This window comes from Alosa pseudoharengus, unplaced genomic scaffold (assembly GCF_046254945.1).
Source record: "Alosa pseudoharengus isolate Yale_2024_CS ecotype anadromous, Long Island Sound unplaced genomic scaffold, YU_APseudo_1.1 YU_APseudo_1.1_scf_12, whole genome shotgun sequence".
Taxonomy (NCBI): domain Eukaryota; kingdom Metazoa; phylum Chordata; class Actinopteri; order Clupeiformes; family Clupeidae; genus Alosa; species Alosa pseudoharengus.
Window position 1 is genome coordinate 39,803,062 of NW_027468587.1, and position 19,734 is coordinate 39,822,795.

The following is a 19,734-nucleotide window of genomic DNA, read 5'->3' on the forward strand; positions in this document are numbered from 1 at the left end:
GTCAGGTATGTACATTTTACGTAAAACTTGACTCATAGATAATGCATAGTCCCCTATCACCTTGGATCACTAACATCACGTCCTGTGTAATTGAAATCAGATTGTTTACAGATAGATTAGTTGTAGTTAAACGAGTTTGGAAGGCTACGGCATAGTTCCTCTAATAGCTTAAGGTGTTAGTGAAGGTCTTCTTTGGTAGAAAAAATATATACTGATTATAGGTGAATTGACCAAGGCACTCTTCCAAAAAAAGTTAAAAAAGCTTTAATTCATAGGCTTAATCATGAATGATCAAAGCCAAGGCCGAAACATGTTAACATTTTTAATGATCATTCATGATTAAGCCTATGAATTAATCCTTAAAACCCTAAGCTGTTTTTAGGGCATTTTCACTACCTTTATTCATAAGGATTTATTCTGGCCATTGTAAGTTCCACACACACATATTATATATTGTTTTTTTCAGCAGAGTCTAGGCTATCCAGATCTGCCATCATAGTACTAGCATTGATTTCATTTTGATTTTTAAAGATTTAAAATATAAAAAGCGTATTATAAAAATTCTTATATTTCAACATGTATCTCACCACAGCAAGCTCATAGCTCTACATGCATTTCATGTGTGTGTAGGGCAGACTGTCCTGAATCGGGCAATATAATTGGGGCTGAGCAATTTACAGAAATATGTGGTGTGTGATTTACGGAAATAAAATAAATACTATTTTTTATTTAGTGATGAAAAATGACCTTTCTGCGCTCCATATCTGTGACACGAACTGATCTGACCTGACTTGACCCGAGGTTGCGTGTTAGCCTGCGTGCCTATGGTGTATGCACTCAAAATGATTCTCAACTTTTTACTGCATTGCCATGAACAAAGTAAAGGCAAAAAAGGTGTTTCTTTGTTTCTTTTGGAAGAGTGCCTTGGTCAATTCACCTATAATCAGATTAGTTGTAGTATTTGTTATGACAAAACGTTTGCACTTACTTACTACTACCTGCATAACTGGCAGGTCGGCAAAGCATGTCTTATTTCTACCCCTCATGCTGTAACCTGACCACAGCTCTGTGGTCCCAAGACGGCTCATCATACGCCTCACTGTCTTGCCCATGGTATTGGAGCCGTCTAGGGACAGGAAGGATATCTGTGAGAGAAAACACATTTTATTGTGGTTTTGCCATATCATATTCATTTGAAGTAGTCAGATGTGAACATTGAACTGTTGACTAAATAGTGCAAAGCGTAACACACCAGCTGTTTTCTGAAGTGCTCCTCTCCTCTGACACGGTCGCAAAGGGCATTAAGCTCAGCTTGATTGCTGCTGGGTCTGGGCAATGGCTCTACTACTGTGTTTTGGGCAGGGACAGCTGAACACACCAGCCTTTTGAGTTCCTGCTGCACCTCGTCCATGTGCTCCAATTTTGCCAGTACTCTTGTCTGGAATGCTTTTCGTTAAAAAGAAAGGAAAGGAAAACATAAGTTGATTAGGGTGTGAAAGTGATATTTTGTTTACCAGTAGGATATGAGTTATATGACTTTGTATTTGTTTGTGCTTATGTGTACATTACAAAAAAAAGTGTTTTGTGGGCCTGCATGTTTTGGATTGCCTAACATATATTTACTCACAGGTCATCATTGTTAATAGCTTTTTTATGTCCTCCCTAGGATCATTCCCCATGTCCGGGCCTAGAAGACAAGTGCAGCAGCAGGTAAATGTTACACTATGTGTTAGTAAATAGGTTATAGAGTTAATTTGATATTAATATGAAGTAGGTTACTTGAAATGGTGGGCGATGTCCCACTGGGGGCATGTGATGCCGATCGCTTGTCTGGAGTGAGACATTAATAGGAAACCCATTAAGACATGTAAGAGGCAATTAGCTGGCATCTGCCTACCATCTACCTCTATCTAAGTACTAGACTACTCACCAGCTTCGTAGAGAGGACAGTTGGGCAGTGGAGTCAGTAGAGTGGTGGTAGCAGCGTGGTGACTCGGCCCAGCCTGGGGTTCTTCCTCAATGTCTGTTACTGCAAAACAAAATAGTGTCTCTCAGAAGTGGAAAATCTCCCAATTTAAAACACATTATACAACAATTAGGTTCTATGGAACTATTTTATTTGTTTCTGATTGGGCGAGAGACGTTCCATGAGTTGAAATGTCCCTGGACATTTTCAACTCAGACTTTGCACAGCTAATAATAAATCACGAGTGAGAGTGAGGTTGGTAATGGATATTCCCACGGCTGTTGTTGCCTGCGCCACTCGGCCATTACCAACCCCACTCTCACTCGTGCTATTTTGCTTAAGTGATCAAGTCTAAACTATGTAATTCACTCACTGCTGCTATCAGACTTGTCCTCTCTAAATCGAGCAGGCACAACATGGGGCCTGCTCTGGCTCTGAGCCTCCGCTCCACTCAGTACATTTTGTTGGGTCTCCGCCCTCTTGACCCAACGCAAGGCCCTGTCATAATCATCTGAAATGCAACATTCAAGATTTATTAAAGGGGTCATAGAATGCAAAACCGAGTTTACTTTGTCATAGATGAATAGCGATAGTTCAGTGGGTGAAATGGACATACAGAGAACTTCAAAATCCCACCGACACCTCCTTCCTATGCAAATCTCACAATTCGAAACTCCCGCCATAAAACGGGCGAATCCAAAAGAGGCTGCGAGTTTACGCAAACTCGCAGGTGGTACCTTATTTGGCTCTGGCCTGTACATTTGTCACGCCTCAAAATTTACATACAGACCAGCCCACTGGTGCTCTGAGCCCAGGAACGTGAATGGAGAGCGAAGATGAGACAAACACTAGTTTAGCTGCCTACTCGTAGTGATGGGTAAATGAAGCCTCGAGCGCTACTCGGCACATTTCCCTAATGTGCCGAGTAATCTGTCGAAGCTTCGAAACATGGAAGATAAGGAAAACACAGCGACATCTGGTGGTTTGCATAAAGCCCCGCAGTCACGGACTAGTGAAAAGAATGCCTACAACGTTCAACACAATGCCAAAGCTTCGAAATGTTCTCATTCATTACATTAAAAGTGTTGCAAGAAATTTGTATTTCTGTTTGTCTCAATTCAATACAATAAAATACGATTAGGCAACATAATCCCGTCACTCGTTATCACGTGAAGATTGGTGTTTCCGTGGAGGCGTGAAATCATGTGTTATCCCATGGGATAACTGCAGTCAATGATCCAATCGGTCTCCCATCCACTTAACGACCGCAATAGACACTACTTAGCTTCTGAACCAGGACGAAGTATTATCAACCTCAACACGCTATGGACGAGAGTGAAAAGGAAACGACCAGGCGCCTAATTAAACCAAACCCTACATGGCCTGACATAGTTTGACGTTTCATGAATCAAACTTTCAATAAAAGGAAAATATTATGTCAGCCATTATTGTTAGGCCTACATAGAAATTATTAGCCTGTATTGCTTTTAAATGACATGATTGAAGTTGAGACAAGATTGCAACGCAGACACGTTTTAATGTCATTGTTCTAAATGGCAAAGCTTTAGGCTAGGCCTAGGCTATTTCTTCTTTATTTCTATATGTGCATAATATTATGGATTATGGACATTTTCCGGAAAGAAAAGAACGTAAATTCACAAACAGAGAAAGCATCCTATATAAATCAGGGCTACCCACAAATTTCGCCTGGCTCTTGCAATACAACACAACTCATTCCGACACTAGAGCGGGTGCCCTGGTTCGCGCAATTCAAAGCCTTTGAATCAGATTCCGAAGCAGTCACGTGGGTGTGTGTCCCAAACGAAGCTTCAGACGTCACACTCACAAACCGAGGCCTCGTTTGTCATCAGTCACGTGATTTTTATGGAAACGACACAAGCCTCGAACCGGGGCTTCATCTGGCACGCCCCTTTCTGCTCGACACAAGCTCCGAAGCCTCGCTTCATTGGGCACATCACTACCTACTCGTTTACTTCCACAGGAATTATAAAGCAGACAGTTCTTCAAGGACATTGAAAATGAGCCACGGTCGTAAAATGCAGTGTTCCAGGCTGAAACTTAGGCTACAAAGAAACCTGAGACTAGTCTTCCAAGGATTCAAAAGTTCGAGGGGCATGGATAATGTTTTTCTACCAGAAGATCCCTGCAAAGTTCGACACTCCGTTATTAATTTGCAACACATTTCACCGAAGTCAGTTTTCAAAACCTTGGACAGTTAAGCAGGATTTGCTAAGCTGCTATTACTGAAACGAGGGGCTGTTCCGACCGTAAGGTCATCACAACCGCATGCTGTAAGTATTATTTTGTCGCTAAGCAGTTATTAGCCATGCTAACGTGTATCTAGCAAGTAGAATGTGTGATTTAGTTCATTGGCAAGGCTATTTAATTTTCCTGTGTGTCATTCGGATAAAACCTGTGTTGTCATGTTAACCTACATTTTACTATGCATGTTTGTCGAGATCTCTGACAGGTTATGTTCTCAGCAAGATAGCTAACTGAAGCTGAGTAACACGATAGTTTGCTTGCTAGCTGTAATATAACCCATAGCTGCTACCCATATAACACATACGTTTTTGACGTCAGAAGTGGAAACAACTTCACGTTATCAATTCAAATGATATCTAGTCGATATGTTGAAAACCGTGTTGTCTAGATACAATGGATTTATTTGCACGTTCTTATTTTATAAAATTACAAGAACGGCAACATGACAAACGCAGCATGCCAAACAGATGCTCCAAGTGTGGCATCTTGCAGGGCTTAGAATATTAGCAAATGCTTTTGCTGTGAGTTAACAGCTTGGTGTGTGCATGCAAAAGTGACTTTCACTTGTGTTACAACATTTCTGTTGTTTGGTTTAGGTTTTATCTTGCAGCCATGCACTTCAATGAGAATGCCCCACAACGGAAGACAGCCAAGGAGAAACTATGTACAGACTTGCCAAATAATTTGTAAGTTTAATAAAATATATATTTTTATTACAAACAACAAATCAAAATGTGCAACAGTATAGGCACTAAAAAGAACTTATCGATTCACACACAACAGGCTGTCTTAGACCTGATGCTACTGGTGTTGAAATCATCATCAGTACTGTAAACAAAGCACAATGTTCAGGGCCATACAATTTGTTTATTGTACAGTATACAGCCTACAATGCACTGTATTACAGTATCCAATATAAGTCCTCTTTCTTGTCCTCTTCGAGATCATCAAAGACCCTCTTCCTTATTGGGATGCCGTCCAGCGGATTCCTGTGCCCCAGGACTTGTGTGCTCAGCTTGACAGACCTTCCATGGAGGATGCTGTTGCTGAACATGTGTCACGGTTCAGTCGAAAGGGGTCTGAATCCAACGTACTGCCCTGAAGTATCCGGAAGCTCCCTCCATATGCGTAGCACCACACATGAGAGGATCATGACACGGACGCTTCTTCTAAGGAAACCCCAGCTCCTGCTCACAAAAGACCTGTAGGCCAAGTCACTTCATTGCCTGCAACGAGAACAGGGTGGAAAAGCAATTTATTTTTTTTACTATTTATTTTATAATATTTTACATCAGTATCACTGGACGATTGTTGGAAAAAATAAATAAAATAAAGTTCATCATTTTGTGGTGTTGATCAAACTGTGTTTTTGCAATATGCTGAACCAATAATGAATGAGTATTGGTTAAAAATATTTTATTTATATACTGTAACTGCTAACACTTGTATCAGATTGTCCTCACCTTTCCATTCCTCTGATTCTCAAACGGCCGTGGTCAGCTCTGTAAATATTCATTGCATTTTGCAAAGAATATAGAGGCACAACGGATCGAGGCCATGATGGTCATTCAGGTCAGCTCCTCAGGAACCTGGGTCATTCTTTTAATAACCTGTAAAAACAAACATAATTTCCCTGCTGTTATTTCGTAATTTTGAATGAGCAGGTAGCACAAAGTAGCAAATGTCTCCAGTTTTAGTTACCAGAGTTGTAAGATCACATATTAGACTACATGGAAAGAAGGTAATAATCTCAATCAGATGTCAGCAGGATAGTTACAAGATTACATTAGACCTACTGACTGTACCTACTATATTTTAAACAGTGATGTTTATAGGATTTTTGATTATTGTACTCTACTCCATTGTACTATGTAAATAAAATGATAAATAAAAGTGTTGAATTGAAACAAATTGGCCTAGTAATATTTTCGTTGACCTCGTTTCACTTCAGCCATAGGCTACAAACTGCACAGAGCTCCTGCCCAGCTAACTGGACGTCCCGTTGTAAGATCATACATTACTACATGGAAAGAAGGTAAAAATCTCGATAATCAGATGACTTAATCAGCAGGATAGTAGTTACACGAGTACTTAGACCTACTGACACAAACGTAATATTTTCATTGACGCGAGCAGTAGGCTACTCGTTTCACTTCAGCCATAACGTTATAGCCTACGAACTGCACAGAGCTCCTGCCCAGCTAACTGGACGTCCTGTTGTAAGATCATATATTACCACTACAATAATGTATGTAACTCCTAATCAGATGACCTATTCAGCAGGAGAACATACTTACTGACTAAAACGAGTACTTTCCTTGCAAGCAGCACTCCTTTCACTACAGCATAGCCTGAACTGCCCACGACTGGCTACGAACTTTTCAGCTAGCTTCTAACTGGACATCTTGACAAAAATTGCACAAGAGTACAAGTTGTAAAACATTTGTTTGTGTGCAAATTAATAACTTCTGTTGCTTACAATGCTAAAAACGAACCTAATACAATGTTTAGCTTAGTCTACGACACTAACGTGCAAATATTACAGCTAGCTAACTGGGCTATGTGTGGCAAACTCAAGTAAATGACAAAACTTACCACTCTGAAGTAGTCATTTCCAATCTATGGGCGACTGGTTGCTCCTCTATTTCAGATTCTTCCTCTGATTCAGGCTCAAATATGCTGTTCAACACCTGTCTCCATAGTGTTTCCACCTTGGCTGTTTCAGTGAGTGCTGTCGGCCATGTTTGCGTCTTTGCTCCGGAGCTTCGCTCGTTGTAAACCAACCAATCAGCACGCAGGTTATCTAAATATTCATGAGCATACCATAAAAGGAAGAAAACCTCTCGTTTCATTCTAAGGCTTTTAACCAGGCTTGCATTAGGGCGCATAGAACAGCATATATGCCATTTTCAGCCCAACCAATGCTACACACCCTATTCAGAGACCTTAAGGACCAGCACAAAATACCCTATATCATCATTCTATCACCCCTTTAATTAGAGCAGAGACTGAGCGCCAGTCTCCTCGTCCAACATCAGTGTGTGACCTCACAAATGCGCTTTTGTAAGAATGGTCAAAATATGCGAATCAAGGCAGGTGACCCAATACTTTTGTCAATATAGTGTATACTGTATAACTGTGGCTGGAATGATACATGACTTACTGGTTGTGGAGTGTGGCACAAGCTTGACGTGGTGCTTTTCCCACCTGTCCTTGTCAGGGATAATTCCCTTTTTGGCCTTTTTTGATGCCCCTGAGCGAGGCCAATAGCAAAGATGTCCCTATCAAGGGGCAAGTACAAGTTAGGCCTAATCACTTTGTTCATCTTGTAGGTTATGCAAAATGCACAATGAAACCTCAGCAGGTGTGTTTATTTTGACAAAATTATTTTTACCTTAGTAGTTTTTACAATCCATGACTTGGCCACCACAGCCACTGTCACTGGATTTTTTTTTAAAAATTCCACAACGTGAAAGATGGTCATCTGTGAAAAGAGCAAAGCAGTATTACAAATGCAGTATAATATGTTATCATAACATTAATTCATTAGTTAATTGGATTAAGCTGTTGTATTTACTGTATATTTTATATGAAAACATGTTATGTTAGAGAAGAGAGGCTAGCATTTGTCATTCGTAATTTGGTATCAGTTCTTACAGGATGTAGAAGTTCATCGAGGTTTGTTATTTGTGTGGTACAGTCCTCCATATTTTGAAACATGATTGCTTGCTTGTTGAACATTTTACAATTAATGAAATACGTTTGATTATTGGAGACATGATCTAATAGGGCTTCAGTCTTTAAAAGGTGTCACATTTCATGCAAAATCCTCATGAAAGTGGCAGAGTCCTCCTTATTCTGAACCATAATTGCTTGTTTTTCCAGTTGACATGTTGGAATGACTTGTGTGTGGGTGTCAATTTTTTTGTTGCAGAACACTCCAATGATCCTGGAGTCACACGGCACACTGAATAGAGCCTCAAGCCTGTTGTATACTCTGCACTGTACCTCATCCTGGCTGACTCTTTCCAGTACTTCCACAAACACCTTCCCTGCCTGAAATATGTTGTTTGGCCTCCGGAAAGACCTTTGGGTGAGGACATTTGCTCCAGGACTTTCACATTTCATATCAGTCTCTGACAGTCTTCTTACTATTTGTGACAGTGGGCGGTTTCCAGAGCGGACCATTTTTTTAATTTTTTGGTTGAAGTTCTCAAATGGAAATGCTGAGCACTTATCAAGGCCAGTGAATGTTTTCGCGTCATCTGCTAAATGTAGCATACTGTGGACATTGTAGACTATGAATTCTGGACCATAGATTTGTTTGGCTGTTTGCACAAAGTATGACAAAAGCTCTTTTGCATAGAGGTGGTGGTGTTGGACTAAGCTGGGACACACGAGAATCGCTAGAGCGACAGAAAATGTTGAAAAATGCTCGTACACATCCGTTCTCAAAATTCCTTTCAAAACTATTTTTCCGGTGTATAGCATAAACTGCCTCAATTCAGTTGCTTTCCAACGCTCAAGCTCATCCAGGCTCCTTGGTTTTCGTTGAAAAAGGGTAGGCATTGACTTCCTCAAACCTAACAGACGGTTGTTAATGGCAGTGATTTGAGCTCTGCTTGAGCTTTTTCATGACCCCAAGACAAGCCTGATGTATATAGTCAACTGGGAATGAATTTATCATGTCAATGGCAAGACACGCAAAGGGCGAAAGGGTTTGATGGTGTTCTGTTTGAGTATGCGCCCTGAATGACTCGTCTGTGCGCATCTCTACTCCCTCTACCTGCTGATATGTAACTCTTCCAAGCCAGACTCCCTTTTGTGTACACTTGTCACACCCGTAATACCCAGAATATTGTTTTGTCCCCTTTACCATGGCCTTTGCAGGTGCATCACATACAATGCACTGTAGGTGGACAGCAACATGTTTGCCATTATGGACAATCCCCTCGCTGAGTAGACCACGCAGTTCATTAGTTGTCTCTGTGATAAAGTCTAGGTCTGACGGTTTTGAGGTGCCACATGTTAGTGCCACAGGGAATACTGATGGTGGGACTTGGTCAGTGGCTGCCAGAATTGACCAAATGCAAGTTTTTGAACTTTTGAAGAGGGGTAACCCGTCTATGTTTAAGGACAGGTTCAAAATATGTGTGTCGGCTGGAAGAGGGTGCTTTTGTAGTGTATTCTTAAGCATAGTCTCTACACCCAAGTACACATAGTCCATGCCAGATTTGGTTGTCTGCTGAACTGTTTTTTGTGTGCCAAGGAGCGTTCTTGCACTTGATGGTAACTGTGCAAGATTGTGTCTGTTTACAATTCTCAGCAGACTATCTACAGCCGAATGTGTGATGTTGTGATCAACTGCCCAATTAGCCAGATCTTCTTTTAGTGGATGATGTTCAGTGATGGGAGACATGCTTCCTGGGTCTGTCAGATCGGTACACCTGCCATTCAGTCTCATCAGTGAGGAGTGGCAAGGTGGGTGTATTGGGTGTAGACTGGTGGCTGACAGTAGTGATTGTATCTTGTTTAACTGGTCTACAGAACTTCAAAGACTTTCTTCGTGCTGCTATCCATTTTCTGTCATAATTCCTCTTTCTGTTTCTATCCATTGTTCTCTGAAATAAGTACAGTGAACCTAGTTATTTATATGTAAATGTAACAGAGTTGTAGACCTTAGATAATGATAAAGAATTCTTTCAAAATTTCGATAGTTCCATGTTATTGTAATCTCTATTTTTATATACACTGTTTTTTATATACAGCATGCCGGTGAGTCATGATAGACTGTCTGTTGAAATATGGAAGTCACAGGAATAGAAAGTATATGACTTGGTAATGTTGAAGTATAGACAAACACTTACCATACTGTTATGCTTAAGTCACATGAATAACACTGCATGAAAAGTGTGATTTTCGTCCCCGTAAACGACCGGAGATCTCCCTCATTTTCGGTAGTTGACGACAATTTGCAACCCGCGCTTGTCGCCGTTTGTCTGTGCCACAAATTGTCGGAACCGAACAATGACGTATGTGGAGAGCTTGCAGAGTGCTAATGGCCCTATTTAGCATATGAATGCAGCGAAACCGCGGCTGGCCAGGTCTGGCTTGAATATCCTTACTCAGTATTGGATGAAACCACTACTTTCAAACAAGTAAAATCACTCCTGATTGGCAGCAAAACCACACCTGGCCAGGCCAGGCTTGAATTTCCTTACTCAGTATTGGATGAAACCACAACTTTCAAACAAGTAAAATCACTCGTGATTGGTTGGCAGATCTGTCACTATTCGTCACCCTGCCTCATAATAAATGTATATATATATATAAATATATATTAATTTATTTATTCATATTAAGCTGTATATTCATGTCATTGTTATCCTATGTAGGCTACCATCAAGGACATGAATGAATTTATAGAGGAAATGAACATTTGCCAGGAACATGTTTATGCAAAGAAAGAGCTTTATTAAAACAAACACAACTATATACAAAGCGAGGATCTGCCCACACATGGGTGGAGGATGATCCAAAAACTACAACTCAGTGAACTGTCTGTTTGCCTCCTCTGGGTTGTCGGTAACTGGCGCTGTTCTTTCCGAGGCAGGTCCGTTGTGCAGACGCCTATTGTGCGTGGCTCTGTACTTCGGAGTCGCCTCTTACCGGGACTGCAGCTTCGCACAGAGTTCAGAGAGCTCCAGCCTACGAAATGACGGCGACCGTACAATCCATCCAGAGACCCCACCAACAACGCCATCTTCTTCGTCAGACAGTTCCACCTAGTCATATGCTAGCACACTCTGTCTCGATTCCAGCAGCTGTAAAAAAAACAATGAATCAGTACTGTGCGATGATGCACTGCGTATGGACACAACACTATCAATGCACCAAATAAAGTCTTACCCTCTTTCTTCTCGCTCGACTCCGAGCTGAACTCTTCGCAGCTTCCGCCCGCAATGAGTTTTCTGGCTGGGTATACCTAAAACTCCTGCGTACCGTCTCGTAATATGTCTTACAGGCGGCTGGAAAACAATTAAATGAGAGTGGTATGAATAAAAAATCAAACGCAAGTCACAGTAACATTAAACAAGGAAGGAGAAACAGTAAAAAAAAAAGTCACTTACACACAATGTCGTCTTTCAACATCGTGTAAATCTGGACTTGCAGATATTGCTCCGAGCAAATAGGAGGCCACCGCCTCATTATGAGGCGAGATTAGTCTGTGAAAACAAAATGTACAGTTATGATCGATATCTATCCTATGGTATCTATACGTATCTATTTCCTTATACCGCAGAATGAAAGCATATTCTTTAAATCTTACCCTTGCTCCGGTTCGTAGCGCCTGCAATTTGTCTCCGAGTTGTGAAGACGGCGTACTGCTTCCTGTAAATGACGACACAAAAAAATACACTTTAATAAAGCTGGTTCTGCTCACTTGTTCTTTTGCAAGGCTACTAGGCTACTCTTAGCTTTGGTTTTAGGCTAGGGTACTTTTAGCTTAGCTAGCAGTCATCGAACATATTCTTACCGCAAGCTTGGGATTGTGCACCAGTCTTCTCTTCTTAAAGTTTGTCTCTCCCGCACAGTTTTTCGACTCCAGAGCAGCCAACCGGTCCTCTATGGACAGCAACCTAGAGTTTACCTAATTGCTTGAATGACTTGCAGACAGCTCCGAGCAAAGAGGAAGTCACGACCCCATTAGGAGGCAAAGTTAGTCTGTGAAAACAAAATGTACAGTTAAGATCGGTATCTATCAACGTAGCCAATCTATTTCCTTATAGCCTACAGCAGAATGAAAGCATAGTATTCTTTAAATCTTACCATTGCTCCGGTAGCGCCTATGTGTCTCCGAGTGAACCCTGGTAGGCTACGGCTGGCTCTGATTTCCCGAAAGCAGATGTCCATTCTCCTGGCGAGACAAGTAACCACTCATCTGGCACTAGATCCAATGCTCTCCATTCTTCCAAGCAAAAAGGGAAGTGCTCGTTTAAAGGTCCCCTCTTCTAGAAGGAATGAGCGCAGCGCGTTGTTTATGATTCACATCCACATACATCCAAATAACGTGAAGTAGTAGCCTAATGAAACTGTAGGCTAGCCTTACTTGTCACAGACTGAGCCGTGACCCGTGCGCAGTGCATAGCGGACAGGTAGCCATCTACCGGCATATCGCGAGGGCAATTGTGGGTACGCGGTATTCGATTGAAAAGTTCGTTCACAACTCATTGTCATTTCCACATCTCATCTGTATTAACTCCATCTACATTTGACAAACGCAACTGTACACACTGGCCGTTAAAAACATTCTCATTTATTTGTTAAAACTAACTACATCACCGTATTCACTTTACTCACCACCATACCGCATCGTACATTACTTCCTGCTTGGAAACCCGAGGGACACTACCACTAGGGGTACAAGTAGAGGGGTTTACCGGGTTGATGTTGGCCTGACCATTTTGACAGGGGTGTTTTGATCTGTGGTTTAGGGTGAATTGTATTGGTTTATGAGTTATTTTGGGGAAAGGAAATTATTCTGTATTTTTGTTTATTTTGTATTTGTTTCTTTGAATTATTATTTTGTAGTGATAAAATGTTTGGGGGGATAATTGATTTATGTTAGACAGTGGATGTGTCCAGTAGGTGGGGCTACAGCTAGTTCTGGTCTGTATTAGGCCCCATGGGCTCAGTCTTAGGGAGAGAAGCGGGAGAGTAATATGTCTTTTTGAGTTGCTCAGGGTCTAGTGAGATATAGCCTGGTGAATTTCTGTGCCTGTTTATTTTGGATTTTGATCAGTTTTTGTTTTCTTTTTTGAGTGTTATGACATGGTAATGATTTGCACATAATTTTAGAAAAGACAAAAAAAAAAGAAAGAGAAAAATAAAAAAATAACTTTTGGAAATCACTGGGCCTTTTCTGTCTACTCCGCCGCCGTCCATCCTGTTACATTTGGTGTCAGAAGTTGGGAGACAGGAGTAAGGCGGAGAGGCAATAGACAAAGGATAATGGCGTCCAAAAAGAAGAAGCCTGGAGAAGAGAGTGGAACAGGAGGCCCCACAGAGCCATCAGAACCCGATCCACAACCTGCAACATCGGATATGGCCATCAATCGACTGGCTAAGATGTTCGAGTCCTTCATGGATGTGCAGCGTGCGAGGGATGAAAAACAGGAAAGAGAGTCTGCCAAGCAAGCCCAACAGTTTGCAGTCCTTAATCACCAAGTGACCCAACTTCAACTAGATGTGGAGGTGACACGGGATCGAGGGAACACACCCACTCCTCCTTCCCGGGGACCCACACCAGATCCACACCCAGTCCCCACCAGAGGAGTAAAGGGCTACAAAATCAAGATGGCAAAGCTTGAAGATGCAGACAATATTGAGCATTACCTCACGACCTTCGAACGACTAGCAACAGCCTGTGAGTGGCCGAGAGAAGACTGGGCCATCCATCTTGTCCCATTGCTGTCCGGCAAGGCGCGGAGCGCATTCATTTCCATGGATCCAGAGCAAAATTTGGAGTATGATCACCTGAAGAAAGCAATTCTCAAAAAGTATGAGATAAACGCTGAAACTTACCGCTTACAGTTCAGAACCCTGGAGACCAGCCCAGACGAGACGCCCCAAGAACTCTACATCCGATTAAGGCGAGACACGGCAGGTGAAAACATCGTTTTTTCATGCACTGGTCAATTTCGAGATTTTGGGCTAATTTGCTACCTTAGCATGTATTCTTTCACACTACTACAACAACTAAGCCCGATTTACACATTTAGGTGTTTATTTCATTACATTTTGTCTACTCGCGCCTGTATATTTCTCCTAAATTCACCAAAAGTTAGTCTTCTAACGTTTCATGCTCTACCGCGACCGTGATACAAAACATAACATGTGTAGTACCGTTGGAAAGCTCTGTTTTTCCTGCATGACGTTGTGCTATCCAAATATGGACACTTCCTTTGTAACCGCAACCAATCGCGAAAGTTCAAAGGCGAGTCTAGGCTGAGAACGGAATCTCTTGGCTGTGTTCCAAGGCTGTTTTCTCAAATTGAGTTTTTATCATTTTCCAGTAGAAACATCTCAGCCTATGTAGCACCTATGTACACCAAACTTTCCAGATATACACTTAGCAGTATTCTGAAGATATTTACAGAGGGATGTGTTAATAAATCATTCCTGGCCTGATTTATGTGACATTTTAATCAAAAATATAAGGCAAAAATCGATTTTTTTAAGGCTATGGACAGTATATTCTGATTTCCTGGGTAATGAAAGCAGATATCCTGAAATCCCTCTGTAATTTTATTTTTATCTTGTATGCAAACAAAATGAAAGAATAATTTTGTACCAGGCTTTATCATATGTTCAGATCTATCTACCGAAAATATATGCAAATTTGCGCATATTTAATGAGATAATGCCTAATTTGCATAATTAAACATTCAAATTTCAAAAACTTGTAATACATTTTTTGTTCATACTTGTGTAAGTAATCAACTGAGGAAGTTTCATGGTGATGTCTTTTATTTAAAAATTTTACCCTATTCACCTGTAGTGTCTCGCCTTAAAGGACTTGTTCTGCAAGTGGGTGAAGTACGATCAGAGCAACAAGCAGGCCCTCATGGAGACGATGGTACTGGAACAATATCTGCGAGTCCTGTATCCAGAGGTGAAGACCTGGGTCAAGGAGCGTAACCCATCAACGGCATCAGAAGCCGCCACATTGGTGGAGAATTTCGTTGCCGCACACAAGGGCTCCAGACGCTATCGCTACGCTGGAGTGCTGGATCGTCAACCCTGGGGTAAGTCTGATGGTGCTGGTAAAGGAGCTGGTTCAGATATGCCCACCAACAATAGCAATACAGGGCCCATCCCCACAGACAGTACCAGGTTTAAAGGTATAACTTGTTATAACTGTGGTGAGGAAGGTCACAAGAGCCCTTTGTGCCCCATCAGGAAGCCTAGGAATAACCGCCTGTGCTATGTGCCCACCCCCACACCACCCTTTGATACCCTAGAAGACAGGGACCCTGTTATCACTGTTGAATTAAATGGTAAGCCTGTTACAGCACTAGTAGACACAGGATGCTCACAGACACTAGTACAAACTGATCTCATTCCCCTTGAGGGTAGGAACTGCAGTGATAAACTTACTATCTGTTGTGTTCATGGTGACCAGAGTGTGCACAGCACAGCTGAAGTATATGTCAGGGTGTGTGGACAGACTTACTTACTCAAGGTAGGGCTAGTGCCAAAACTTCCTTATCCAGTGTTGCTTGGTCAGGATCTCCCTGTGCTGCCTGAGCTGGTGAACAAAACTGCTTGGTGTGGGGTTGTTACCAGAGCCGTAGCTAGAAAACAGCAGAGTGACATGTCAGAAATGCCTTATTATGATGAAGATGTCCCCGCAGAGCCCACATGCACCAGAGAAGAGAGGTGCGATAAGCGTAGACAGACGGTTGGAGAGATTATAGAACATTCAGACATGCAGGCAGAGGCAGAAGGTGATCCCCCAAGTATGGCTAATACTGACATAAGGTTTAATGGTGATTTGGCCGAAATGCAGCGTGTGGATCCCACATTAGCTCAGCTGTTTAAGAAAGTCCAAGATGGGGCTTGCTTCATTCCTGTGCTTGGTAAAGAAGTCTTTGTCATGAAGAACAATCTCCTTTATAGACAGAGTGAAGAAGGTTTGCAGCTAGTTGTCCCTGCAAAGTACAGAGAAGAAGTGTTGACGCTAGGTCACTCAATACCATGGGCAGGTCACTTAGCCTATATGAAAACTCTTCAGAGAGTTAGCAAGCGTTTTTTTTGAAGAGTTTTTGCAAATCCTGTCCCCAGTGTCAGTTGTCTGGAGGCAAAGGCCTTGCTCATGCCCCTTTGATTCCCTTACCTGTGGTTGACACCCCCTTTAAGAGGATTGGAGTAGATATAGTTGGTCCCCTGGAAAGGAGCAAATCAGGGAACAGGTTTATCTTGGTCATTTGTGATTATGCAACCAGATACCCCGAAGCCTTCCCCCTAAGAATAGTAACAGCAAAGCAGGTTGCCACAGCCATGTTACAGTTCTTCTCCAGGGTAGGGATCCCCCAGGAAGTATTAACAGATCAGGGCCCCAACTTTATGAGTAAAATTCTTAGGCAGGTCTATGATCTGTTGGGTATCAGGCGAATCAGAACCACTCCTTACCACCCTCAGACTGATGGACTTGTTGAGCGTTTCAATCAGACTTTGGTGAACATGCTCAGGAAGTTTGTTACAGACACCGGAAAAGACTGGGATCAGTGGCTACCCTACCTGCTGTTTGCGTACAGAGAGGTGCCCCAGTCGTCAACGGGTTTCTCACCTTCTGCTGAATCCAAGTACAGCTCGCTGCAGCCTGTGGGAAGGCGAGGCTTGGAGATGCTCCTCTCTGAATTTGCCGCCGCACACTGACTGTTGTTTATCCTATCAGCTGTTCTGGTGGAAGCGCGACCACAGTGCAACCACTGCTCACTAGAGGAAGTGTCTCCCCTGCTGGCGTGGGGGCGTAACGGTTGGACTTAGTGGTTTATTGAAGTGACCCTGCTGTGGCGTATAGACTGAGAATGTTTTGGACTGTGTAAATAGTCTACTACCAGGGAAACAGCCAATCTATTTCCCTGGTAGTAGACTATTTACACAGTCCAAAACATTGGCTATTTCCCTGGTAGACTATTTACACAGTCCAAAACATTCTCAGTCTATACGCCACAGCAGGGTCACTTATATAGGTATATATTTTTTATTCAACAAAAATATATGCAATTTTGCATATATTTTTGTTGAATGAAGATAGTGATAAAGACAATCATTTATATATTTGCCTCTGAAATTCTCATTGTGTTGGTGTGAAGGGAAAATCTGAATCTAAACTCTATCGACTGTTTTAAGTCAGGTTACATTATTGGAGCTTGCAGGGAACAGACATGTCATACCCAGCATCATTTCTGCCTGTTGAGCGTATTACTGGGAGTTGTTTAAGCAAGACCAAAGGCCATAGTCATGCCAGCATGCACAGTTCACTCTCCCTGCTACCCTGATTTGCATTTGTATAGCTCACAGCATTTTCATTTACATGTTAAAGCCTCCCCTAGAATTAGGAGGAGGGGGGTCGTGGGCGGACGACTGCCAAGCAAGGCCCACGTCAATTTCTGACAATTCATGGCAGTTTTCGGCATTGCCTGCAAACTGCCGCGAACAGCCATTAAACTGAACTTCCACGACAATCTACAGTGCCGCATACTGACGGAAATCACACTTTTCATGCAGTGTAAGATTGATTATTCAAACATAATGTTTTAATCGTATGAATAGAAAATATGCTGAATGTGTAAGTAATTTAAAGTAATGTATTTCAACCTGTATGCATTACATGATACCGTGACACCTAAACTGTTAGTCAACTGTTGTGGTAGTAGTTCTTAGGACTGATTCTGATCGATTACATTGTCTTTCTTTCAAAAAGATGTAACATTTGGCTCAATGAAATTTAAATAAGGTCAGGTGTGCCAGAGGCACATCAGAATGTTATTAGGGTCCTAAGGGCGTGACCGCGCACCTTACACTTGATTGACAGTTCAGTGTAATGTATTCTCTATGTAACCGTTCAATAAACGTGGCTCCTTATAACAAGTCCTCTCAGTGGATTACTTCTACAAAGTGCGGAATACGACAGGGACTGTGGATAACTTGTACACCATAAAGGTAAGAGTTCATTGTCCTTATGTTTAGTCATGTTCGCTGTCTAGCTTCTAAATGGTATGTGGTTAATAGCAGTTGTAATGTGATCATGTAAAAGCTTGATAGGACAGAAGCTCATGAGTTCACCAGTGTTGCCAATTTAGCGACTTTGTCGCTAGATTTAGCGACTTTTGGCCGTCTCTGGCGACTGAAAAGTGTATCTAGCGACTGACAACAAATCTGGCGACTTTTTCGTGTGTCTGGCGACTTTTGTTTTCTCTTTGCGTTATCCTTCGGCTTGCCCAGGCTGACTGCAGCAGCAGCTTAAAGCGTGAGAAAAATCTTCTCGCAAAGATGGCAAACTCTGTTTCGTTGTTGAAACGTCAGAAAATCTCCCCTCTCTTGCCTGTTTCGTTAGTGAATTACATCGCGAATTTGCCCAAAGCGTTGCCCCATGATTATAAAAGAAATGACTGGCCTATATAGTATCAGCCCATTTTATTACAAGGAAGTAGTTGTTCTATAGATCTAAGCTCAGACAACGCTCATTGGAAGGTGCAGCAACTTCGGGTGAAATTACAACAAGAGAGTCAACGAGACGAGAGCAATGACATGATGACAGGGAAACAGGGACACGCTTGCCAGCATCGTTCAACAATTGAACAAAGGATGCAGCCTAGGCTACAACTTCATTCACAAGCAGCAGATAGTTAATCAAACATACATGTTAGAAAAACCTAGCATTCGTTTAGGCTATGTAGCCTAGGCCTAGCTTCAATGTTGTCAATGCAAGTTGATGCAGGACTGTCGGCTGAGTTAAAAAACATAATAATTCTATCGGTCTGTCCGAGTGACATTTAAGCCTATATTATATACCCTACATATATCCAAAATATAGCCATTGCCGTAAGGGTACATTGCGTGTAGGCTACTCTATGGTCACTTTATAATCAGACTTCAAGCAGTGCAAAGCAGATGCAGCAGTGAATGGGTTGGAAATGACTGCTTTTCAGCCACCTGATGCTAGTGTAGTCTCTAGATGATAGGCTACAGAAAGTAAAGTGTAGCCTATCAATACATATACAAGTATATGAAATCAAATATATTTAAACTAGGCTCTTAAAGTTGCCTATATGAGTAGGAGAAAAGCAAACAGGAGTAAAAGGGAATTAAAGGGCCATCACCGTTTTTTTTTTTTTTTGGGGGGGGGGGTACGACGTGCTGACGTAATTAATATGCAAATTAGCGCGTGACGTCATCTAGCGACATTTAGCAACTTTTGAAGCTGGCTTTAGCTACTTTTCATTCGAAATAGTTGGCAACACTGGAGTTCACGGTTTTATCGCTGGAGGATAGCCTATAGCAACCGATTGCATTCCGTGCTACATTCAGCATTAAATAACTACAAAGTTTGTGGATCAAATATTGTCATAATATACTGTCTCTATGGGATCACAAAGTGTGAAATGACAACTCTGTAGGCTATGCCATTTTATTGTGCATGTGCTTACGTTTGTTTAAACTAAGTCGAATAGGCTATGCATTCTTGTATCTTCAAGAATAGCATAGGCGATCATGCTAGGAGTCAGTCAGAACTATAGTCTACTGGATATCTGGATGTGCAGTCGCAATTCATCTGATATCAATGGATTTATTGTTTTATGTGTGAATGCAGAAAATAACACTAAGACGAATGTGTTGAGGCATTTTAAAACATAAAACAAAACAAAAAAAATCAACGCCCTCAACCTCCTTTTCTCAGCGCTTTGATTGTT

General features: G+C 41.8%; 1 protein-coding gene and 2 long non-coding RNA genes across 4 annotated transcripts in view; 1 reads left to right on the forward strand and 2 right to left on the reverse strand.

The window, feature by feature from the left end:
* Positions 1–19,734, reverse strand: part of LOC143118557 (uncharacterized) — a 43,854-nt gene that overhangs the window by 11,121 nt on the left and 12,999 nt on the right. Inside the window, exons 2-6 of the mRNA XM_076279590.1 lie at positions 1,931–2,029; positions 1,780–1,830; positions 1,628–1,687; positions 1,253–1,446; positions 989–1,145 (exon numbers count right to left, since the gene is read on the reverse strand). Of these exons, the coding sequence (XP_076135705.1) occupies positions 989–1,145; positions 1,253–1,446; positions 1,628–1,687; positions 1,780–1,830; positions 1,931–2,029 (561 nt within the window). The remainder of the gene's footprint in view (positions 1–988; positions 1,146–1,252; positions 1,447–1,627; positions 1,688–1,779; positions 1,831–1,930; positions 2,030–19,734) is intronic.
* Positions 4,105–5,320, forward strand: LOC143118535 (uncharacterized). The gene is made up of 3 exons (XR_012986184.1): positions 4,105–4,278; positions 4,849–4,938; positions 5,196–5,320. It is a non-coding gene; the product is annotated as an uncharacterized LOC143118535 (long non-coding RNA).
* Positions 10,702–18,264, reverse strand: LOC143119608 (uncharacterized). Of its 2 annotated transcripts, none has more exons than XR_012986311.1 (7): positions 15,792–18,264; positions 12,083–15,609; positions 11,790–11,919; positions 11,583–11,644; positions 11,383–11,478; positions 11,162–11,280; positions 10,702–11,076 (listed from the first exon to the last, which is right to left on the reverse strand). It is a non-coding gene; the product is annotated as an uncharacterized LOC143119608 (long non-coding RNA). The 2 variants fall into 2 exon arrangements; XR_012986310.1 differs by having other exon boundaries at positions 11,790–11,977; positions 15,792–16,858.